This window comes from Eschrichtius robustus, chromosome 5 (assembly GCF_028021215.1).
Source record: "Eschrichtius robustus isolate mEscRob2 chromosome 5, mEscRob2.pri, whole genome shotgun sequence".
Classification (NCBI taxonomy): Eukaryota; Metazoa; Chordata; class Mammalia; order Artiodactyla; family Eschrichtiidae; genus Eschrichtius; species Eschrichtius robustus.
In genome coordinates, this window is record NC_090828.1 from 38,091,475 (window position 1) to 38,115,427 (window position 23,953).

Consider the following 23,953-nt stretch of genomic DNA (forward strand, 5'->3'; position numbering starts at 1 on the left):
GGGTTCCCTGCTAGGTACCCACAAGTGAGGAGGGCAGGGTTTACAGTATGAGTGTACTTCAGTGGAAAGGAGAGGTGTGCCATTCAAGCATGATGAATAGCAGGGAAGGGCATCCACAACTTGATAATGCACAGCCCAGTGTGATCACCTTTATAAGAACTTGAAATGGGTTTCGGTCTCAATGCACTTGGTCTTTATTAGATAAAACAGTATAGAAGTATGGCTTTTAAAACAGCTGTGTGTGCATGCGTGTGTGTGTGTGTGTGTGTTGGGGACAGATACTGATTTGCAAGATAGAACATTGCTTTCTAATTTAAAGTACAAGATCTTATGCAACAAGAACATTAAGGTTTTTTTACTTTAACCTGTGCCAAGAATGTAGTCTTATCTTGGAGCTATAGAATCGATCTGCTCGGTGGGAAGGAATTCCAGTCTGTTGCTCAGTTTGGCCCTGGGGTTGCTGCTAAGAGGTCTGGTATAAGGTAGGCACTGAGGCAAATGTTTCTACTTTCCTTGTCTAGTATGAATAGTTTGGACAGGAATAGAAGGAAAAAGTCCATCACAGATCAAAAGTCAAAATCACTTGAAATCCTGCATCTAGAAATACCTTCGCTTTGTTAACTTGGTTGGGTTAGAAAAAATGACGAGATTAGAGGGGACTGACTGAACGAATAAAAGGCATTTTAAACAAAACTTGTCTAGAATGTACTTACGGTTATTCAAGTGGCAAAAGGCAACCTAGCTAGTAGTATCAAGGGTTGGAGGAAAAGAGAAACCATGGGGAATGGTTTTATATAGTTTGTATTTTAAAGGCCGTAAGAAATGAGAAACACTGGGACCTGAAAGATTTCTAGGTGCTTTTTTTTTCTAGTTGCTGTTTGATCAGAGAATGACTAGAGCCTAAAGAGATCAACAGGAGAGGAAAATTGACTAGGTGTTATGTGCTAGACCCTGGACTAAGTCCTTGGATTATTTTAACCCTTAGAACAATCTTGGATTAGGAATTACTTATCAAACCTATGCTACAGTTAGTAAACTGAGGCTCTGAATGGTTAAGTAATTTACACAAAGTCTCAGAGCTATTAAGTGGTAGACCCAAGATTTGAACCAGGGTTTAATTGAAGAGCTTAAACCAAAGAGCAAGCCTGGAATGAACCCCTAAGCCAGGATCTAGGCAATTTAAAAAAACCCAAAAGCCGCAGCCAGAGAAATCAATATAGATAAATGGGGCAATTCCCTTTTCCCTTTGACTAGAACAACTGCACCAGGTGATTGCAGTTTTGGAGAGATTACAGAGAAGAGCAAGAGTATTAAGGATCAAGATGGTTCCTTCCAATACCATGTGGTCAAGACTAAAGATGCTAGTGACTAGGGGAGGAAGCAGGAATGGTAGATCTCTGAGGAAACCTGCTCTGGGCGCTCATGGAAATCCCCTGGGAAGCCACACAAAATAACAATATAATGTCCAGGCCCCAGTTGCCTTGCTGTGAAAGCAAGCAGGATTTATTTGAACAGCACAGGCTTTTCAAGGCAAAAATTTGCAGGAGTGTGTTAGAACAAATCTATGAGCCTGAGAGAAAAGGGGCATGGAGGGGACACAAACACACCCAATATTTAGCCCTGACCATGGAGGTGAACTTTTATAAAGACAGCTGGATCTGCTTTAAAAATGGGTAAAGGAGTAATCAAGGAAAAAGGAATGCCACTATGAAGTCAGATCCTGCTATTTCAGGAAAAGAGTTGAGAAAATAGATTGTTTCTACTGCAATCTGGGCAGTTCCAGCTAGGTTTAAGTGTTAGAGAATCTCAAACCTAAAAAGCATGTTTTGGGGTACATGACTAGAGGTATCTCCCTGGTCCTTGCAAACAAGAGCATCTCTGAACTGATGATTCTCGAACTGGGTTAAATATAAGGGACTGTCTATATTGGAGTAAGTGGTTGATGAAACCAAAAATTTTAAGAAAAATGGAGTATAGTAACTACCAAATTGAAGATAATCATTGTGAATTTAGTAGCCTTCAAAGATCTCTATCTACGAGGAATTCCCTGGTGGTCCAGTGGTTAGGACTCGGCGCTTTCACTGCCGGGGCCCGGTTCAATTCCTGGTCGGGGAACTAAGATCCGGCAAGCCGCAACACGCAGCCAAAGAAAAAAGATCTCTATCTCTGTCACCAAAAAATGGCCTAACGATATCATTGGCAGCATCGGTGCCCATCACCAATTCCTGGGCACATCCGTAGCACCTGATTTTTGTCTCTAATACTGGTTTCCACCAAATGGGAATAGGATTCCTTGAATAGCAGTGGAGTCCATGCCTTGGGACAGAAAAAAAATCAGGATGAATCTGGAACACCTTGTCGCTGCCTGACAGCAAGAATACTTTTAAAAATATCCAGGGCAGTTTTTTTTTTGTTTTTTGTTTTTGTTTTTAAACTAACCCAAGGGGTTTCCATTGGCCAAGTTAGGACATTTTGAGTGTCAGTAATAACAAATAATGATAGTGAATTAGAACAAAGCCAAGAATTCATGATATTCAAAAGAAGAAAGAAAGTAGGAACTGAACCAAGGGTAGGAAGAATGAGCGGTATTGGTAGTCTCATATCATAATCAGGTAGAAGGGGAGTCCAGTAACCAACTAGCACTGGTCATGAATAATCAAATGAAAGAACATCCAAAAATGGGTTTTAAGATAATAAATTTTCCAAATTCCCCAGAATTTAAAATCTGAAGTTAACCTCCCAAGGGAATGAAACATTGGAGCTGAACTCAAGAACCTCATGAATGTTGATGTATTCATGAGACAACATTAAGTTTCTATTTATACTGACAAATCGGGTCAATATATCACAAATAACACGAGTTAGGTACTGACAACCACACAAAACTTGAAGAGTACTTCATTTCCAGGAGAGATACCAAGTCTCTAAGCATTAAAATCTCTGAAACACAACGGATGTAAGAACCTCATGATGTAACAAGTTTTGATACAAAAAGAAGGATAAACAAGGTCCTATTGTATAGCACACAGAACTATATTCAATATCCTATGATTAAACCATAATGGAAAAAACATTTAAAAAAAATGTGTGTGTGTCTATATATATATATATATGTATATATAAATATAACTGAATCACTTTGCTGTACAGCAGTAATTAACACAACATTGTAAATCAACTATACATCAATTTAAAAAAACAAACAGAATTCCCTGGTGGTCCAGTGTTTAGGACACCTCGCTTTCACTGCCGAGGGCCTGGGTTCCATCCCTGGTTGGGCAACTAAGATCCCACAAGCCACGTGGCACAGCCAAAAAACAAACAAAAAAAGAAGGGACTCACCCTAAGGTTCAAGGCTCAGAATCACATTGGCCTGTGCTGCCAGGTTACACATCCCCACCAAGAATCTTAACAGTTGGTTACCAACATCCTGCAACCTCAGCTGGTCTAAGACGGTGTCTCTTCTTGAGTCTAATTAATATACTGAATGTCCAGAAGGATATAAAAAACACTCAAACAGGCAACCTCAGGAGAAATAGAAATAATAAATATAAGAAGCTGAAATAGTAACACTCATATCATTTACGTGTAAATATTATTACTGTATCATTATAACATTGTGGGGTTTTCTGTCTCAGAACATGTTTAAGACATTCAAGAGAATGTGATATATTGAATTTGCAATTTTAATTAAATGTTTAGAAGTCTTTGAATCTATAATATTTAAATGTTCAGGGAAATTATTTTAATTTCATACACTCAGAATGATCAGTTATATAAGCAGTTTGTGAATAGAGAAATGCTGTTTAATTTTAAAAGAAATTTCATTAATAAATTCAGATTAATTAGACATTAAACAGGTACAAATAAAAGTATTTTACCCCTTGCTGCAAAGCCCCTCTGACATTTAAAAAAACAACAAACTCAAAATGGTCCTTACCAACACGTAAGGAATTCCAGGGCAACTGAGGGGAAGGAGTAGATGAGGGATATCAGTGGATCTATAAGAAGTTAGAAAATTGATGGAAAAGTGATGTGACTTAGAGTTGATATAATTACAACCTAAGAACCTGAGGAAGGAATACAAGAAACAAGGTACTTAGTCCCACAGAACTCCCCCAAAGATTTAGCATTTGGACTCATTGGATACTGGGAGTCTAGGGAATCAGGTAAGGCCAAGTGTGGGAGTGGAAACAAGGGTGAAATTAGCTGAAGGATTACTGAGATATTGGACTCCTAGGTCTCCTCTCATTTCCCACACCACCAGGTAACTATTGCCTACAGGTTAATTCTCTGTGGAAATTGAATAGGAATGAATCAGCCTGGGACACCAGAAAGAGCAGAGAGCTGGGGTAAGAGAGGGACCTAAAAGATTAAGGGAAAGCCTACATGCCAAACTGTGAGACCATCAGTCCCTTACTAAACTTACAGAATGCCAACAGCCAGGCATTATTTCTACTCCATCTGTCCCTCTTCCTATTCCCAGCCCCGTATTTCTCTAGGGCAAGAGATAGAATACTTACGTAGAAAAACTGTGAGAAAAGACCTCTAGATTCTGCCACTTGGGGAGTCCGTCAGTGAAAAGGCTGGCTCACCTGATCACCTTACAGTGAAACTCACCAGTCAATATGCCCCATCTTAATTCCAGTAAACCGTATAGTACCTTGCCTTCAAATATTAACAGACAAACAAGAACCATTAGACAGTCGAGGAAGCCTTCAATGTGAGGAGAATAGCAAAAACCAGAAGGGACCTAAGGGAAACTCAGTATCTTAAGAAAGATGAGATCTTGTTTCCTTAAAAGAAGAAAGCTATGAAATAAAGGAACAATTAGAAAACAAACCAAAAAAATCTTGGAAATTAAAACTATGGCAAATATAAAATTAACTGAAAGGTCTGAAAGACGTAATTGAAGAAATCTAAAAGGCAGAACAAAAACAGATGGAAAATAGGAGGAAAGAAGATAAAGATTTAATACAAGAAATAAAATGTCTAAATAAGAATTCCTGAATGAAAGAACCAGAGAATATGGATAGGAGGAAATTAATCAAACCAATAATTGAAGGAAATTCCCCAGGACTCAAAGAAATGAGCCTGTGACTGAAAGGATCTGTAAGTTGCCCTGCACAATTAATGGGGCAACACGGCCAATAAGCATGCATTTCCAGAGTACCCAAGTTAAAAAGTGGATTTTAAAAGTTTCTAGAGACCAAAAAAAGGATGCTAAAACGAAGTACTGGTTATAAGAATGGCATCAGACTTCTCAAGAGCAGCACCGGATGCCAGAATACAATGAGGTCAGATCTTCAAATTACGGGGGATGGGAGGAATTATTTTTAATGTGGTGTTCTATACTCAGTCAAGTGTGAATATAAAACAATGACATCTTCAGATACTCAGGGATTCTAAAAATTTAGCTCCCATTTGCCCTTTCTTAGGAAGCCACTAGAGGATTTCCTCAGCATTTTGAGAGTTAGAAAAAAAAAGGAAGCCAAAAGAGCCGGGAAATAGGAACCCCAAGAGGAGAGAGGTGAAGGGAAATCCTAGGATGATTAGGGAATTACACTTGCACAACAGCGTGGAGAGCAACCAGTTCAGATTGGAGCAGGATGAAAGGGTGGCTGCAAGTAACTGAATACCTAACTCTAAGTGACTTAGACACTCGAGGTCTGTTATCTCACGTAACCAGAAGTGCCCTCTACTAGGTTGTTTCATTCACCCCTTGATGTTAGGGTTCTGAATTGGCTTTTCTGGAATCATCGCCTCTTCCCTTTTTGTGAAAAGATGGCAGATGTAGCTGCAAACTTCACATCCTCACGCAACCAGGCAAAAACCAAGGAAGAGAAGTTTCTCTTCCAAGTTTCTTTCCACAGAGATAAAAATCTTATCTAGCAAGTCCTATCCCATCAGTCTTCCCCTCAGACTTCACTGACCAGATGCCAATTCAAGAAGTTTATAAAGGTGGTGTTGTTTTCCCTCTTATGATATGGAAAGCACAGATGCCAAATTTTAAGTCCACAGGTCACAGACTTCAGAGCAAACACAAGAGCATACATATTTGAGCCAGAATGCATGGGTTTGTCTCTACCACTTACCAAGACTTGTGTTCTGACAATACTTGGGGAACCTCATGGGTCAAAGGGATGGCTAGATCAAGGCAATATTTGGGTATTCCTGGGTTCCCTTACCAAAATACCATGTACATACTATCATACCAGTCCAGTTACACCCAACCACTAAGTTAGATTCTAAACCTAAGTCTACTTATGGCACTTTAAGAATAGTGGTAAAGTACAGGTTCTCATTTCCATTAAAAGAGTAGTAATACTGTACAGGGAAAAAGAGAAAATATCTGGGGTCTTTTCTTTTGCCACTTAAAAAAAACTTTTGTTTTTTAAAAGGTGCATAATTTTTTTTTTCTTTTTTTGGCTGTGCCGCTCGGCACGCGGGATCTTAATTCCCTGACTGGGGACCAAACCCACGCCCCCTGCAGTGGAAGCGCGGAGTCTCAACCACTGGACTGCCAGGGAAGTCCCCAAAGGTACATAATTATATACAAACTACTTATGCTCTGGGAAGATACCTCATTCGTACGTGGAAAAATACTTTACCTGTGTGAAGGCATAATCAAGCTCCATGTGAGTAGACTGTAAGAATCCTTCACCACTGTATACCCACCATGTGGCAGAGAGCAGCTACTCACAACAGATTTACTGAACAAATTGATGCAAACATGCATTCATGTAGGGAACGAACTAGTAAGTTCCCTTGCTGATCTGAGGAAACAAGGGAAGGGTAATTAATGCAAGAGGGTTGTTGGGTATGGAATGAAGGAAGGGAAGGGAATCAATATTGATTAAAGGAAGACTGAATTTTGCCCAGATTTGTTTCTGTGAAAGTATTTTAAGACATTTCAATAACTGAAATAACTGTACAAAAAATAAACAAATTAACTTTATTAAGTTACCACTTCAGTCCTTACATTGATTTGTTTACAAAAATATCAGTTTGAAATGCATTATTGAAAGTGAGTACACACAATAAATAGAAAATAAGGATGCATGGTGCTGGAGACATCTCAACCAACTTATCTTCATCTACTGCCCACTGTTGTAGACAAAATTTGACACCAACTTATTATCTTCATCTACTGCCCACTGCTGTAGACAAAATTTGACACGCAAACAGCATTTTTGAAAGAGCAGTCAAAGTACCGGGGAGAGGGCTGCAAACTATGAGAAAAGTAGCTTAAAACTCTGGACCACTCACCAAAAAAAAAAAAAAAAAAATCACTGTTTATCTGGAAGCTAACCTCAGTATAACACCGAATTATCTACTACTACCCACAAGAACAATTTAAAAATAAGAAAAGTGCCAAGGAACCTTCATTAACAGTATTTTTAAGTCAAAGTTTTTACTTTAAACATCTGATCATTACTCAAATATCCTAAGCCATGAGGCAGACCCTAAGACAATAAGTTATAAATAGTCTGAATTTAATAACTTAAAAGTGATATGGTTAATATAATACACACTGCATGAGTATCTCAACCAACCTCTTTCAGGTGAGGTGATAACTAAAAGGTTTAAATTTACGGTTTCAATTTCTGTTCAGAAGAGTGATGTCAGTATTCTAGCAATAGTGATGACATCCCATTATTGTAAATATGCTAATATACATATTACTCTGAATTACACTCGATTGAATTCTATGTACACGTGGTTCCATATTCCAAGTGCAAATTTTCAATGGTACGGGTTTATAATCAAAGCTGGGTTTGACAAATGCTTTCTGACTTCTGAAAGCAAATGATAAAAGTACTTCCTAAAAGTGAATAAACTAGTTACAAGTACGTGACCATTTCCTTTTTCTCTTTACGTGTGATGAACTTCATGAAGCATTAATTCCCGAGGTATATTTGTTTCTGGACCATACAGCTTACATGCTCTTCTTTCAAAGGCAGCTACCATCTGCTTTACAACTTCATCGAAAAACAACGTGGCAAGCTGAGAGTGTAGAAGTGAGCGAAATTCAAAAGAAATCTGTAGAAAAATGTTAATAATTATTTTAGAAAGATCTTTCTTTTACTAAATCTCCACTTAGGGTAATGGTGTTCACACTGTGAAATGGGTTACTTGGCCCAGTACCTAAGGCAGAGCTCTATGGGTGTATCTAGATGAGATTTTTAACATACCTCAGAAGAGGGAGATTTGTTTCCTGCAGTAAGCACAACAACGGCTAAACAATAAGCTTAAGTAAACAAGGCCAATGAATCTCATTTTGGGGCAAAGAGTCTGCTTTTATTAAGTTAAAGAAACCTGGAAAAAAGCTTTGCTAAATACCATGTTTATCACTTTGGCTTCTTATTAATATGCCCCTTTTAGAGCTACCTTACCTCCCAAAAGGAAATAAGGAAGGGAAGTGATCCTTCTGATATGGTATTCCCATGAGAACTAGTAGCAGAAAGATGAGATTAACCCACAAAATAGATGGCGAAGGTGGTTCAATCTTTAAGTAGACAATGATGTAGAACTTTCTTTATATCCCCTCAAGACAGAATTCAAGGCAACCCAGTTTAAGAAATAATATCTTAAGGACCTTAAATATCCATTAACTTCTGAATGTTTTAATTTTTTATTTTAAAATAATTTGATTTATAAAAAAGTTGCAAAAACAGTACTAAGATTTCTCATACACCCATCACCCAGATACCCCTATTTCAATGTCTTATATAATCACAGTACAATTAAAACCAGGAAATTAACAGAGGGAGTTAGTATTACTAGATAATAATGCTATTACCTAATCTAGAGAGGTTTCATTCAAATTTCCCCAACTGTCCCATATATGCCCACTAATTTTGTAATGAAAGCAACTTAAGAGCTGAGAATAGCATACAGTAATTTACTCAAAATTATAACCATTTCTTCTTTTTAATAATATTTATTTATTTATTTATTTGGTTGGTTGGTTGCGCTGGGTGTTAGCTGCGGCTTGCAGGCTCATTAGTTGTGGCATGCGTTCGCATACCCTTAGTTGCATGTGTCTTACAATCTATGGACTTGTAAAAATTAGAAAATAGAGAAGGGATGACTATTCAAGGTTTCAAGAAATAAAATAGAAAAAGAGAAAGGGTCATTAGCATTCTTTTCTTTTTTTTGGCCGCGTCACACAGCATGAAGGATCTCAGTTCCCCAACCAGGGATTGAACCCGTGTTCCCTGCAGTGGAAGCACAGAGTCCTAACTACTGGACCGCTAGGGAATTCCCCTAGCATTTTTTCTTATAAAATTAGTGCAAAAAAAAAAAAAAAAAATTAGTGCAGAAAAAGGTATTCAATACTCAGAAATTTGAGATTTTTTTAAAAATGTCTTTCAGTAATTGCTATGCATGTAGGTTATTAATTATGACATCTGGGTTCTAATAAAAATGGATTACTCCTTCTTTACCAACTTCACCTGATGTTTGGAACAAATAGAGGGCTTTATGAGAGACTTACTGAAAAATCCAAAGTACAAGTTCTTGGGTAGCCAGGAAGACCTGGGCTAAAACGCCATACAGTCTCCAAATGATTGAAGAGCTTCCCATCAGTACAGGATGCCTAGAACAAAATGAAAAAAATAAAACCACAGTTAAATACCATTTGGATTGTGTCCAGAATCTACAACTGAAGATGACTTCTTTGAGAAGTAAATATTTTTATAGGTCAGACCACAGGTGACAAAAACATATCATTGATAGCTTGGTACTAGGAAGTGATCTCTGGCCAATATAAGCCATTTTCCTTTCTCTTGGGATCCCCAAGATTGCCACTTGTTCTCTTCCGCTGCTGTCACCCACTGTGCTACTTAGAGTTCTCCTCCCACAACAAAACAGGGAGTGACTACCTGGAAGTTTATTTCCAGCTCTGCCACTTATAAGTGATCCTGAACAAGTTAATTCCCTGTACTGTATTTCCTTAATCTATAAAACAAGTATAATGCCTGTCTTATACCATCAGTACGAGATGGCTAAATTTAATATTTGTAAAGTATTTGGCACAGATCCCTAGAACAATTCTATAATTCTTCTTTCCAACTCAAAGATTTTCTCTTATCAATCACATTCAGTCTTTCCCTAACTCATTATTCTTTATTTCTAGAGGCCTCTATGGTTCCAGTTTTCCTGAAAGTGTGGCCCTGACCCTTGTTCCTGACCCACTGCTTTCTGACCTCTCATCTCTTCCGTGCTCATGTTTATTTTACATGTGTGTGTACACACTGAAACATAATACACAGTAATACTATGTGCAGTGCATCCTGACATATCCCATTCTATATCATTAAAAAATGTTGGTTGAGACCCATTAAAGAGTTGCCTCCTGCAGTGTGAAAAATGGTGGCCAGAACCATAGTTACTAGTCCACTGTTAGGACAGGTTATGACCTTGAATGAAGTTCAGTTTCTTTATTTACTATCTTAAGAGGCCATCTGGGCCTTATTATACTAGTAGACAATTGACCTCAAGAATATCTATCACCTTACCTTCCCTTAGAAGCAGCCTATTTTTTAAATTCTTGTTTCAAAGTCTACACTCCCCTCCTCAATTAAGCCTTAAGTTTTCAGCAATTCTGGCAAATCGTGGGGCCGATAAATGATCAAGCCCCTCTACCCCCTTTCTTTTGGATAAGTTATCCCCCTCAAGAATTTAGACTGTCCCTCTCCTGAGGCTACACACTACAAAATATATTGCAAAATAAGGACCTGCATAGGTAAACTCTGTTTCCCCCAAATAAACAGTCATTTTTTTCTCCCATAGCTATAGCCTACCTAAACACAGACTATAGGATTATTTCTCTGACTATATCTGGATCTCTCTAAAGATAGTTCAAACTGGGGGCTAAAGAGCTAAAAATCCATTTGCAGTTTATTCCTCACTTCCTCTTCATCTAAACCCTTTTGAATTAATTATCAGATGGTAACACGGTAGAATCATTATAAACTGCATCCATACTAAAAAGCATTTAAAAAGATATGCTCTATTTACATTTATAAAAAGAACATATTATTTTAATTTTTAATATGGAAACCAGTGAATGTTTTAAAACTTATTTAGACACGATAAAATAAGTCATTAAAATACTAACTACTTTAATAACTGAATTTAGTCACATTATGCTAAGTCACTGGGGAGAAGTAAAAATTTTCTTCAGAGTTTGGCTTTATATATAGTTCAATAATGGCTATCCAATTTTTAAAACTATCAAAAGTCTATAATAAAACCTTATTGTTTCAGTTATCCAACTTCGTTTATTTACTTTTTTTTGTTTTTGGCCATGCCTTACAGCTTGTGAGATCTTAGTTCCCCAACCAGGGATCAAACCCATGCCCCCTGCGGTGGAAGCCTGGAGTCTTAACCACTGGACCACGAGGGAAGTCCCTGTTTATTTACTTTTATTTTTAATTTTTTTAAACTTTTTCAGTTATCCAACTTTAAGATAATGCAGTCCACCTTTCTTTTACAACCACATAAGAAGCTTATAGGAAATTTAATAGTGAAGGAGAAACAGCTGTTGGGAATAATCACTATAATATGGCACCTTCCTCTGACCACTTTTTCACAAAATGTGGCAGTGCTATACTCATATCAATAACCCAGCTCAAGGATCCACGGATTTTTACTGGTATGTTTTGATAGGGGCAATACTGCCAAAGATCTCATTCCTAACAGAGATACTGAACACAGTAGGAAGGTTTCTGGCCATTACAGATTCAGGTAGACTACAATCACTGACATGTTAAGTCACAGGCACATTTGGGGCAGCTAACAATTCACAGAAAATGTCACATGGCTTCTGCTGCTTCCTCAGTTATACTAATTTTTATTATATGTCACATATGTGTATCAGGTATTAAAATCCAGAACCTGAACCCAGGGAAAATTGAAAGCTGAACATAGTTGTGTGTTATTCTCAAATAGGTCTTTAAACAATAAACTAGCACACTAAGTGAGACAGCTTATTTTAATGGAAAAATAGTTTTGGAATCAGACACACACAGTATGAATTTGTGTAAGGCTCTTAATTTCCCTAAGCCTCATAAAATTGAGATAGCAATGACTATCTAATACATATTACTATAATTAAAAAAAAAGTTTCCTCCCTCCTTGGCAGCGTTAAAAGTTACTGAAATTATTATGAACATCTGTGGATCTACAATAGCCCAGAACAGAGTAGTGAGAACTTCATAAACAAAGAGGCCTCATGACTCCTGTCATTGTAGTACTGGTGCTGAGGATACAGAGACGAAAAAGAGGATCTCCCATTCCCTCAAGTAGCTCGATTTTTTCAAGCAGAAATCCAAATGAAGAAAGAAATTATACTACAGAGTGATAAGAGAAATAAATAAAGCACGTGCAAAGCCCAGAGGAATCACCGAGGTAGAACTAGTCATCTATATGAAAAGAAAGGGAGAAAGCAGGTTGGAATTTGAAGGATTAACAGGCAAGGAATTTTCATTACAGGTAAAAGAGGGAACAACATGCAAAGGCACAGGGCTGTGTAATGAGCACTATATGGTTCATTCCTGGAAGCCAGGGAAGGGAAGAAAGCCAGGAGGAGAAAATGACACTTTTTTAGAGTTCTTTTAGTTAGATGCAGGATATGTTAAGATCTAAGTTATGAGAGTCTGAATGGTAAGAGACTGAGGTCAGGGGACTCAATTTTAAGATTACAGAGATATTTGCTGCTGTCAGACAGACTAGAGTCTTGGCTGTGATCTAACTCTTCTAGGCCTTAGTGTACTCAACTATAAGATGGAGAATAAAATTTGCATCTCAAAGGGCTGTTGTGAAGAGTAATTCAAGTAAAGTACTATAAAGAGCTCAGTATGTCAGCTATTTTAAGTGTAGTACAGGAGGTGAAAAAGCCACAACTATGGGGCAAACAGGTGAAAACAGTCATAATAATGACAGAGTCCCAGAGCGGGGCACAGTCTTTTAAGTGGAGTTGAAGTTTTGAGAGTGCGACTAGGGTGGACTCCAAGGTCTCAGCTTCACTGGACAGTATACTCTTTCTGGTATGAGAGTTGCACCTCCTCAATGCCTGACAAAGAGGTGACGAAGGCATTTAGCTCTGGCCAATTACCAAGAAATGATACCACCACTAAATCCTGTGAGCACAGAACACAATTCAGCTTTGAAAGTCTTTGGTCATCACACTCTAGAAATTCAATAGAAATGGGCATTACTCTGTGGAATTCTGCCTTTTTTGTGTGATGCAGTCTGGGTACCTTTTCTAAATGTGTACCCTCCTCTGAGAAGAGTAAGATGATTAATATATGCATGCAACAACACTTGGCATTTCAGTACCTGGTACATGGCAGGATGACTTCAATAATGTTTATGTTCTCCACATTTATATCTTTTCTACCCTTCTGCATCCTCTCACCACTTTCCCTTCCTTAACTTAAGAAAAAGTAGTGCAAGTATTAAAACATTTCTCACTTGTGCGGCCATCGCTTTCCTGTGGGTCAGTAGTCCTCAACAGAAGGACAAAAGAAAAAGCTTCTCATTTCCATGTTCTAGTTAAATTTCAATTTGGAAAGAATAATGCTAATATTGTGTAAAATAACACGATTTAAGAGATATAATAAATAGTTTTTTCCCTTCTATTAGTTTAGAGAAGTCTTCTTAATGCTATTATACTTTAACCCATTTAACATAATATTTGAGGAATATTTAAAAACAACAAAAAACAAAACCATTACCTTTACCAAATGTGGTTTCACCAAGGTTACCACTGATGTATAGCGCTCCAATACAGGTGGAAACCCAATTTCTAATCGTGTTTTGCAGTATCCAGATCTCCTTGATATTACATCTGATTTTTTGCACCAAGGAACAAAATGCTTGTAATCCTCCATTCCTGATACTACATCATACATTTCCTGCATAGAATATCTTAAAAAAAAAAAGGAGAGGTGTTAACTGCATCTATTTATATGGTATATGTACACTTTAAATTGAATATGAATAAAGTTTACTATGTATGAGGCAATAAATCATTTGGCACACATACAGAACCACACTCTGGGATGAATGTCTTCAAAACACAGAAAATAAAAGGATAAAAGGGAGCTAAACATATGTCTGTAGCAGAGCTTACAATGTGGCAGACCACAGGTTGAATCTAGCTTGCAGATATGGTTTTTAAAATTTTAATTAGTGACCAGCATTTAAAAACTGAGACTTCGAGAGAAAAAGACTAGAAGCAACCTAAATGTTTATTTGGTTGATAAACATTAATAATTGCTTAATAATAAATGGTTGATGAATTATGGTACACTCACACTGTGGAACTCTATCAGTTATTTAAAGGGATTAAGATCAGATGTACAGTTGACCCTTGAACAACACAGGTTTGAACTGTGTGGGTCCACTTACACACGAAGTTTTTTCAGTAAATTTAGTACCTGTATTTTCATTTTACAGATCTTTAAATTAAATGTGAGGGAAAGTTTGTGTTCAATTAGAGATCACAATATGTGGAATCAAAACAACTAGGGTTTGAGTCTTGATTTTATCCAAACTGTTTCATCAGCTTCCTGCCTTTGGGTGAGTCATTTAACAATTCCTCGTTTGGAGACAGAAATAGCAGTATGCAGATTTTTTTTACTGTGTAGGGGTCTGCACCCCCTAAACACCCCACTTTTCAAGGGTCAACCGCATACTTTAGAGCAAAGAGGTTTACAAGATATTGCTACATGAAAAAAGGCACACTAAAGCAGACGGGATATATTCGATTCTATTATCTATTTGAGAAATATCATAAGTGTATACTATATTTCCTCAATTTTAAACATTCGGGATTTTTTTCCTGAAAATAAGTATTATGTTAATAGACTGTCTGTAATGAAAATACATTTAAAAAGTCCTAGAAGGATACAGATTAAACAATTACCAGTTGTTAATTCAGGAAAAAGAAGTAGGAGTAAAAATAGACTAAGTCTTTTAGTATACATATTTCTAAATTGTTAAGTTTTTATACAAGTATGTGATGATTTTGTAATTAAGAAAAGAAAAAAATCTATTCTATAACACAAAAAAAGGAAACCTCTCATTCTTTTTATGAGCCAGCATAACATACTGTGAACCCAAGCCTCACAAAGAACATAAAAAACAAAATCTATAAACCCACATCACCTGTGAGTACTGAGGCAAAACTTCTAAATATCAGCAAATATAATAGAGCAATATATTTTCTAAAAAATACAACAATCAAATCCAACTCATTTAAGGATGTTTGGATGGTTTAATACTAAGAATTACATTATTATAACCATATTAATTAGTCAAAACAAAAACATTATATGATTCCCTCCATAGATAGTAAAATACCAGAAGCATTCCTATTAGAGTTAGAAATAAGTCAAAGGTGCTGACTATCATCACTGTTATTTGACATTTTTCTGAAAGTATGTCAAAATAATTAAATCAAAGCATGAAATATGAGGCACATGTGTGTAAAAGAATTAGGCAAAATTATAAATTGGCAGGTGATATGACTATCAAATCAGAAGCTAATCAATTCAGAATTCAGTTATGTAGCCTGTTGAGAAATATATAAAAATTAATATCATTCCTATACGAACAAGTAGAAAACAGTAGCATAGAAATGCAAAATACATAGAAATAAATACGACAAAAAACCATCAGGGTTTAAATGAAAAACCAAACAACAAAAACATTGTGCATACAAGTAAAAGACAACTGAATGAGAACCAGACACATATAATTCTTGGTTATAAAGACTCACACTGTTAAAACATAATTCACCTCAAAATGATACAGTAAACAACTACATTCTAAAGTTTAAAAGGGCATTTTTGGAATACGACAGAATGAGTGTTTATATGTATTTAATTTTTATGATCATGAAATGAGGCCCACAGCAGAGGGGGGAAAATAAACCTACCCTCCCCATGTTCTCACACACTTGGAAATAAATGCCAAAATAAGTCCCATGAAGAAGTATGAAACCTGGCAGCCTGGAAGCTAATTGTCATACAGTAGTCTGCACTGACTAAGAAAGCAGTATAGCATAGCAGTCAAGGGGATGGACTTTGTAGTCAGAAAGTACTGTGTTCAAATATCAACTCTAAAACATAGTAAGTCATGTGACCCTGGCTACGTTGCTTAACCTCTCAACTTCATTTTCTTCATCCATAATTGAAAAATACCTCTACAGGTTCTTTTTTTTTTTTTAATATTTATTTATTTCACTGTCCAATCTTCATTGCGGCATGCGGGATCTTTCACTGCGGTGCTCCCTTGTGGCGTGTGGGCTTCTCTCTACTTGTGGCATATGGGTTTTCTCTTCTCTAGTTGTGGCGCGGGCTCCAGAGCGTGTGGGCTCTGTAGTTTGTGGCATGCGGGCTCTCTAGTTGAGGTGCGCGAGCTCAGTAGTTGTGGTGGCGGGCTTAGTTGCCCCGCCACATGTGGGATCTTAGTTCCCTGACCAGGGATCGAACCTGCATCCCCAACATTGGAAGGTGGATTATTTACCACTGGACCACCAGGGAAGTCCCTACAGGGTTCTTTTAAGGGTTAAGTGAAATAGTTTTAGCATAATGCACAATGCTCACTAGGCACTTAATAAATGGTAGCTATTATGTGTTTATGTCAAATATGGGGGAAGACGAATATCATTAGATAAGACCAATTTGTAATAAAAAGAATTTTAACATGAGAAAGAATAAGGAAGCAAGTAAGAATAAGTAAATATGGTGGGAAAAATAAGCTTAGGAGTCATGACACAACATAATCTCTCTGAGCTTCAGTTTCCTCATCTCTAAAATGGGAATAATACCTAGTTCACATGGCTATTGTGAGAATTAAATGAAACAATAAATATAGAGCCCCCAGCAGTGCCTGTCAAATGGCAAGTACACAGTAAAAGGAAAATGTTATATTTCTGATTCAAAAGGAAAGCAGACCAATTCACTATTTGATTTCTCATCCTTTTGTCGCCATGTCTCTTTTCAACAGATACCAGCTGAGGCAAAGATGTCTTCCTATCCAAGTGTTTACACTTGCTTTATGTGGCGTTATTGCTGGCCACCTGGAGGCTACAATTACATAGCGGTAACATGACTAGTTCTTGCCAATAATATCTGAGAGTAAGCACTGGGTGTCACTCCCAGACCAATATGATTAAGAACCAGGTGTATCTTTTTAAGAGACTCTGAAGACTAAGGAATTACAAAAGTCACAAATCAGATGGAGCCTGGGTTCCTGAATCACTACTCGAGGATTGCTGCCCATGGATTGGGCATACCCACTTCAACTTTACATGAGAAAGAAATAAACTTTTGGGTTTTACCTGTATGGTTGCTAGCATTACCTTAACTAATACAGTGACTATCCAGTAATAGCGGTAAATTATGTGACAAAAGTTATGAGTATGCCCAAAGTTCTTTACTGCAGAAAAATTAGAAGGGAAAAAGCAACTAAATAAAGTGAATGAAAAGTACTTTTAGAATAATTCATGTAATATTTCATGGCCTGTTGGGAATTAAGACCCCCTTGTAGAAATTCCCATATGAAGGACTGCTTGATTTCTGGTTTAGCAGATCTGCAGACGCTCTATACTCTGCTGTATATACCCCTAGGTGAGGGGCCAAACCTGGCCTGCTGCGTGGCTCTGTAAATAAAATTTTGTTAAGAACACAGCCACGCCCATTTATTACATATTGTCTATGGCTACTTTTGGGCTACAGTGACAGAGTTGAGTAGTTGCAACAGAGACAGTATGGTCTACAAACCTATTTACTAACTGGCCCTTTACAGAAAAAGCTTGCCAACCTCTGCTCTAGATGGTAGGGGCCTCTTAGCATGTTTATATGTACTTACCTAGGTATGTGTATATGCGAGGGAGCTATACAGACATATTTGGCTCAACATATCAGTAATGTTGCCACTATGAAAAAGAACAGTGTACAAAAAATGCAGGTCATAAACAGTTTAATTATTTCCTTTAAATGTCAAGATTTAAATCTATCCTATAAAGTTACCACATGACTACATTCAACAAATATTTATAAAACGGCAAGGGCTAGAAAATTAGAGCTTAGTCTGTAAGAAGAGAATCCAGAAAAAAAGAGGCATGATGTTCTATAGAAAATTGTGAACACGCTCTTTTAGTACAACTATTATTTTATACAAACCCTATAATTCTTCTCTCTGAATATTCTTTTCTTTTGTTTATTAATGGTGCAGCAATTCTGAAGAAAGTTCTTGCATATATCTCCTTAGGCAAAACTGAGGTATGTAGTGGAAGAGTTCTGCTCATCAGTATACCACAGGAAGCTAAATATCTAAAAAGACAAAAATTACCCGATTGAGTAACATTGACAATTAAGAGGAAACACAAACTATAGAGATTGTAAAATAACAATCATACTTTAGAAGGCTGTGCAACCTTAGAATATTCCTGAAAAAATACACACACACACACACACACACACACAAATAAGCTTCTAAAGCACCATAAAGAAACTAAAAAGGGACTTCCCTGGTGGCGCAGTGGTTAAGAATCTGCCTGCTATATATATGGAATCTAAAAAAAAAAAAAAAAAAAAAAAAGGTTCTGAAGAACCTAGGAGCAGGACAGGAATAAAGACGCAGTAGAGAATGGACTTGAGGACACAGGGAGGGGGAAGGGGAAGGGTAAGCTGGGACGAAGTCAGAGAGTGGCACGGACATACACACTACCAAATGTCAAATAGATAGCTGGTGGGAAGCAGCCGCATAGCACAGGGAGATCAGCTCTGTGCTTTGTGACCACCTAGATGGGTGGGATAGGGAAGGTGGGAGGGAGACGCAAGAGGGAGGGGATATGGGGACATATGTATACGTATAGCTGATTCACTTTGTTATAAAGCAGAAACTAACACACCATTGTAAAGCAATTATACTCCAATAAAGATGTTAAAAAAAAAGAATCCGCCTGCCAATGCAGGGGACACGGGTTTAAGCCCTGGTCCGGGAAGATCCTGCATGCCATGGAGCAACTTAGCCCGTGCGCCACAACTACTGAGCCTGCGCTCTAGAGCCTGCGAGCCACAACTACTGAGCCCACACGCCACAACTACTGAAGCCCACGTGCCTAGAGCCTGTGCTCTGCAACAAGAGAAGCCACTGCAATGAGAAGTCCGCACAACTCAACAAAGAGTAGCCCCCTCTCGCTGCAACTAGAGAAAGCCCACACACTGCAACTAAGACCCAATGCAGCCAAAAATAAATAAAATAAAATAAATAAATTTTATTTAAAAAAAAAGAAACTAAAAATACCAGCTTACAGTTACGGTTAGAAGCTTCTAACAGAAAAGGTATCTCTCCCAGAAGTTGGTTTTTAGTCTGCAGTCATGTTTTACAACATATTCTTACCCTAGGCTTGCTAGGATATTCATCATCCAATTTTCAACTCATCTACTCAGCTTGTTTTCCCAGCTGGATCCACAGGAGTTTCCTTAATTCTTGATCTACTCTATGAGATTTGAAATTAGGTCTTGCTCTCCCATTGGCTATCCGGTGGCCCTGTCAGACCTGCTGTTCAGTTATCTTTTACCTTCCAATCTCCATTTCCATGTGTATATGTAAAAACATATGTCAAGGTAATTAGAATGTTAACTGTTTGGGTGCTTCGTAATACAGATGCCTGATATGCTCTTGTTCACCTAAATGTTTTCAGCCTTTATTCTAATAAGATTATTGCATAACTGTTTTACACTACTATTCGTGCATTATTAGTTCACATACTTATTGAGCGCCTATTCTGAGCTAGGCACTAGGGATATAATGGTGAATAAAACAAACATGAAGATTACATTCTAGTCGAGGAGTCAAAAAAAAATCACTAAAATAGAAATGGGTGTGGGGACATGTAATTAGGACCTCCTTTAGACAGAGTGGTCCAGGAAGTCCTCTGAGGTTGTATTTCAGCTGAGACATAATGGATAAGGAGGCATTAGCCATGCTAAGAGAGAAATAGATATGTATGTACATAATAAATGCATGTGCACATATATATAAAATCTCTCTCACACATACATGTGTGTATGTACACGGGAGAAGGGGAGGGAGATACAGAGCATTTCAGGTACTAGGGAAAGAGCTTGGCAGCATCCAGACACTAAAAAAGACAAACAGTGTAACAGCAGTATAGCAAGCCCGGGGGAGAGCACCAGGAAATAATGTTAGAGAGACAGGCTGGAGCTGGATCATGCTGGGGATTATTGGTGAGGATAAAGCAATTTGGAATTTATTCTCAATGAGATGTTCTTGAAGTGTTCCAAGTAAGAGAGCAATATTTCATTAAATTGAGTCTTTAAGTTAATTCTTAAAAGTGTAATGGAGTGGCCTGGTGAAATCTCATGTTATCATATATGAAATTTGATTTATATAAGATATGATTTACATATAAATAAAATTTCTTTAAGGACACTGAGACCCTACAGTTTGGCTGGAAGAGAAAATCAAGTTAAAGAATGACTGAAGAAATTGGCGATATTCAGCCAGAAGATAAGGGGTGATACTTGAGACTATGGCTCCAAAAATACAAGAAAAAAGTTTTGAACAATTAAAGCTGTTTATAAAAATTGGGCAGACTTATTCCAAAGGTAATGAAAGAAAGGTCAATGAAAATAGTTACGCTAAATGCTTCATGACTATGGAAAAGAATCAAGCATATGAACTGTATGAATGAACTTAAGTCTCTTTTAAGATAGATTCATCTCCTAGAGAGAATAAGGGTGTCATGTGTTCCTAAAAATCTTTAAAAATATGATGTTATGTGAATTTTAAAGGCAGCGATAATATTTTTAAAAGCCTACTGTAGTTTTTTTGAGTAGAGCTATAGAGTTTGCTTTAAAGTGGAATTATGCCAATAAAAGTGACTGACAGTTATTCTGCTGAATGAAGCAGAACAGTGGAAATAAAATAATTAGGCAGGGATTTCCCTGGTGGCACAGCGGTTAAGAATCTGCCTGCCAATGCAGGGGACACGGGTTCGAGCCCTGGTCCGGGAAGATCCCACATGCCGTGGAGCAACTAAGCCTGTGCGCCACAACTACTGAGCCTGCGCTCTAGAGTCCGACTGCCGCAACTACTGAGCCCATGTGCCACAACTACTGAAGTCCGCGCACCTAGAGCCCGTGCTCCACATCAAGAGAAGCCACCACAAGGAGAAGCCCACACACCACAACGAAGAGTAGCCCCCGCTCGCCACAAGTAGAGAAAGCCCGCACGCAGCCATGAAGACCCAACACAGCCAAAAATAAATAAATTTTAAAAAAATAATAATAATAATTAGGCAGTTAATTTAGCTTCCCCCTTAAAAAGCCACAAAATATAATTTAGAATCTCTGGTAGCCACACAGATTATAAAAACCAAGCTTGGTGTTCAAAATGCCTAATCACCCATTTCCCTTCTAAGACATTCTTTAGATGTCTTTAACTGTTTTAACAGTTTCATCTATTTTGCTCACTTTTTGTATAGATACCTTCTTATCTATTATTGGAAGCCAATTATGTGGCAGATACTATGCACAATTATTAACAATTTTCTGATAAATCAGACCAGAAAAAGCAGCATCTGAGATAAACGTTTACTAAAAAAAAAATAATAAGACCCTTGCTTCTGAAGAGGTGAACGGGGTGTTTTGGAAACTTACTTTTCATTGTATATGGTTTTGAATTTTGTACCAGGTTCATGTAATACGGTCCTCCTATCCCCCGAAAAAGAAACACTTACACAATCTGATTACAATCATAAGGGAAATGCCTGTGTTTAAAGCAAGTTAACAGGTGTTTTCTGATCGGTCTGCATACTATGGTTACAATGCCCTGGACTGCCCATCTATTTTCACATATTATCAAGAACAATATGTCTTCAACTGCAATACGAGAACCATACAATCGTATATATGGTTAAACCATGAAATGAAAACTGGACCAGATGAAGGAGAGTTTTTTGGTCACTAATCTTCCAATACTACATCCCAAATACTCTACTACAATAAAGGCCAGAATCTATGTTAATGCTTCAGCCTTGCAATGAACTCGTAAACTCTCTCCCTCTTCATTATCATAAACAGTAAATATTTTATCCTGGAATTTAAGCCTTAATTTGATCACTAAAGCAATCTTTAGTTTTATTTACAAGCCAGCATTTTATAAGAATAATACAAGCAGATCTAAAGCATGATACAGTATGTTCTGCTTGAAACTTTTTCAACCAATAAATGTCTAAAAGGATTTGGAGTTGGTTGGGTTGTTGGTATTTAAAAAAATTCTTCATTGAATCTAGATGTCCTGGAGCTCAACCAGATTTGTCCTTTCTTCCTCCATCCCGTAGTTTACAACTGAATTAATTTTAAACGTTAACTTTAATTGTCGAGCATAATTTATTAAAATGGCATTAATAAAAGGAAACTAAGTGGTCGAAGTATGGAATCTTTCGTGTCTCCACCTCCATCACCTACCGAAAAAGAACCAACCAGGAAAATCGAAGGCAGACTCTGGTTCAAGGTTACAGGACTTCTAAGTTACAATGGCATGGAAAAAAATCCAAGTCCCCGGCTTCGGCTTAGTTTAGCAAGCACCAAAGGGCGGGGGCAAAGACCGCTACCAGAAACCGGGAAAGCACGTCTGGCCATCGGATACGCTGGGGGAACAAAGGGGGCCTTTCTGCCAGGCCACAAACTCCCACACGCCCATCAATCCGCAACTCCTGCGCCGCAAAGTTATAACTTTCCGAGAGCAGCAGCAGTAGCCCATGCGGAGGAGGCCGGAAGAGCCCAAAAGCACCCCCGCCGAGTTGCTTTATCAGCTGCTTCAAAGTCGCTTAGCGGATGATTCACCGCCTCTCGCGAGGGCAGCGAATCACAAACACAAGACGGGGAGCCCGGGACAGGCCAGCGAGCCTCCGGCCAAGGGGGTGAGGGAAAACGCGCGGCCCTGAGAAGGCAGGAGACCCTTTCTCTCCAGAGACGCGGAAACGCATTCGGTCCGCCTGCCCCACCCCAAATGCCCCCAGTCCCCTTGCTCAGCAGGCCTGGGCTGAAAACTACCCTGGCCGCGGCGCCCCCGTTGTTCATTACCTGACGTTCCGCGCAGGCCCCTGCGCTGGAGCCGGGGCTCCGGCCGCTGCCGCCGACTTCGAACGGCATCGCGAGACCACCTTTTTCAGGGCCCTCTGACCGGTCCGAGCTGCCATTATCATCTGACTAAAACCGGTCGCCAGTAAGCTGGGACCCGGCCCACGGCACCGCCCTCCTCCGGCGGCCCAGGCCACCCGGCGCCGCCGCCATCCAGCCAATCGGCGGGCCCCCTGAGCGGTCAGACGCGCCCCTTCTCCTTCCCCAATTACGCAAAGCTGACGCACGCTCCCACTGCCGCAGGCCCGACTGTAAATGCGTTCTTCATCCTGCCGGCCAATCAAAGGGAGCGCGGGGCCGCCTAGACGCACCCCTCTCCGCCGGCTGGTCTCCAGTTCCCGCCGCGCGCTCTGGCCCCTTACGTAAGAACCACCGTGACCTCTCATTTCACCTCCCGCGCTGGAACTCTTCACTGGATTCGCCAACTGCCGCGGTTCTCTTGGGTGCTGCTTCCGGTCGCGAGGCCTGCCACGTGATGCCAACCCAGGGGCGGGAGGAAGCCCGAGGTTCTGGGTGTTGATTATGTGACTGCCCAAACCGGTGAGTGCTGGGCCGGACCCGCCATCCTTGCCGGCTGCGAAGTCTGGCCTTCAGTCTTGCTGTTAATGACTAATACAGTACCTACCGCGCTTACCCCGTGAGGTTGTTGTGAGGGCACTGCATGGTCACGGCCTTAGGGAAGAGACTCGGTTCTATTTGCCTCCTTCGTGTGTGGCCAACGTTTTAATTGGTGTCCGTGCATGGTTTGGGTTTCCCTT

At 38.9% G+C, this 23,953-nt stretch overlaps 2 protein-coding genes across 3 annotated transcripts in view; one reads left to right on the forward strand and one right to left on the reverse strand.

The window, feature by feature from the left end:
• Positions 1–6,932: 6,932 nt before the first annotated feature.
• Positions 6,933–23,530, reverse strand: COQ10B (coenzyme Q10B). Its single transcript, XM_068544728.1, has 5 exons — positions 23,139–23,530; positions 18,204–18,353; positions 13,746–13,938; positions 9,500–9,601; positions 6,933–8,043 (listed from the first exon to the last, which is right to left on the reverse strand). Exons 1-5 carry the CDS (start codon positions 23,258–23,260, stop codon positions 7,876–7,878), a joined length of 735 nt encoding a protein of 244 aa, XP_068400829.1. The 5' UTR covers positions 23,261–23,530; the 3' UTR covers positions 6,933–7,875.
• SF3B1 (splicing factor 3b subunit 1) overlaps positions 23,475–23,953 on the forward strand; it is a 61,059-nt gene continuing 60,580 nt past the window's right edge. The window contains exon 1 of one of the 2 annotated variants that reach the window (XM_068544727.1): positions 23,475–23,735. The gene's annotated coding sequence lies outside the window, so the exon portion shown is untranslated. The remainder of the gene's footprint in view (positions 23,736–23,953) is intronic. The other variant, XR_011074133.1, reaches the window with a different exon arrangement.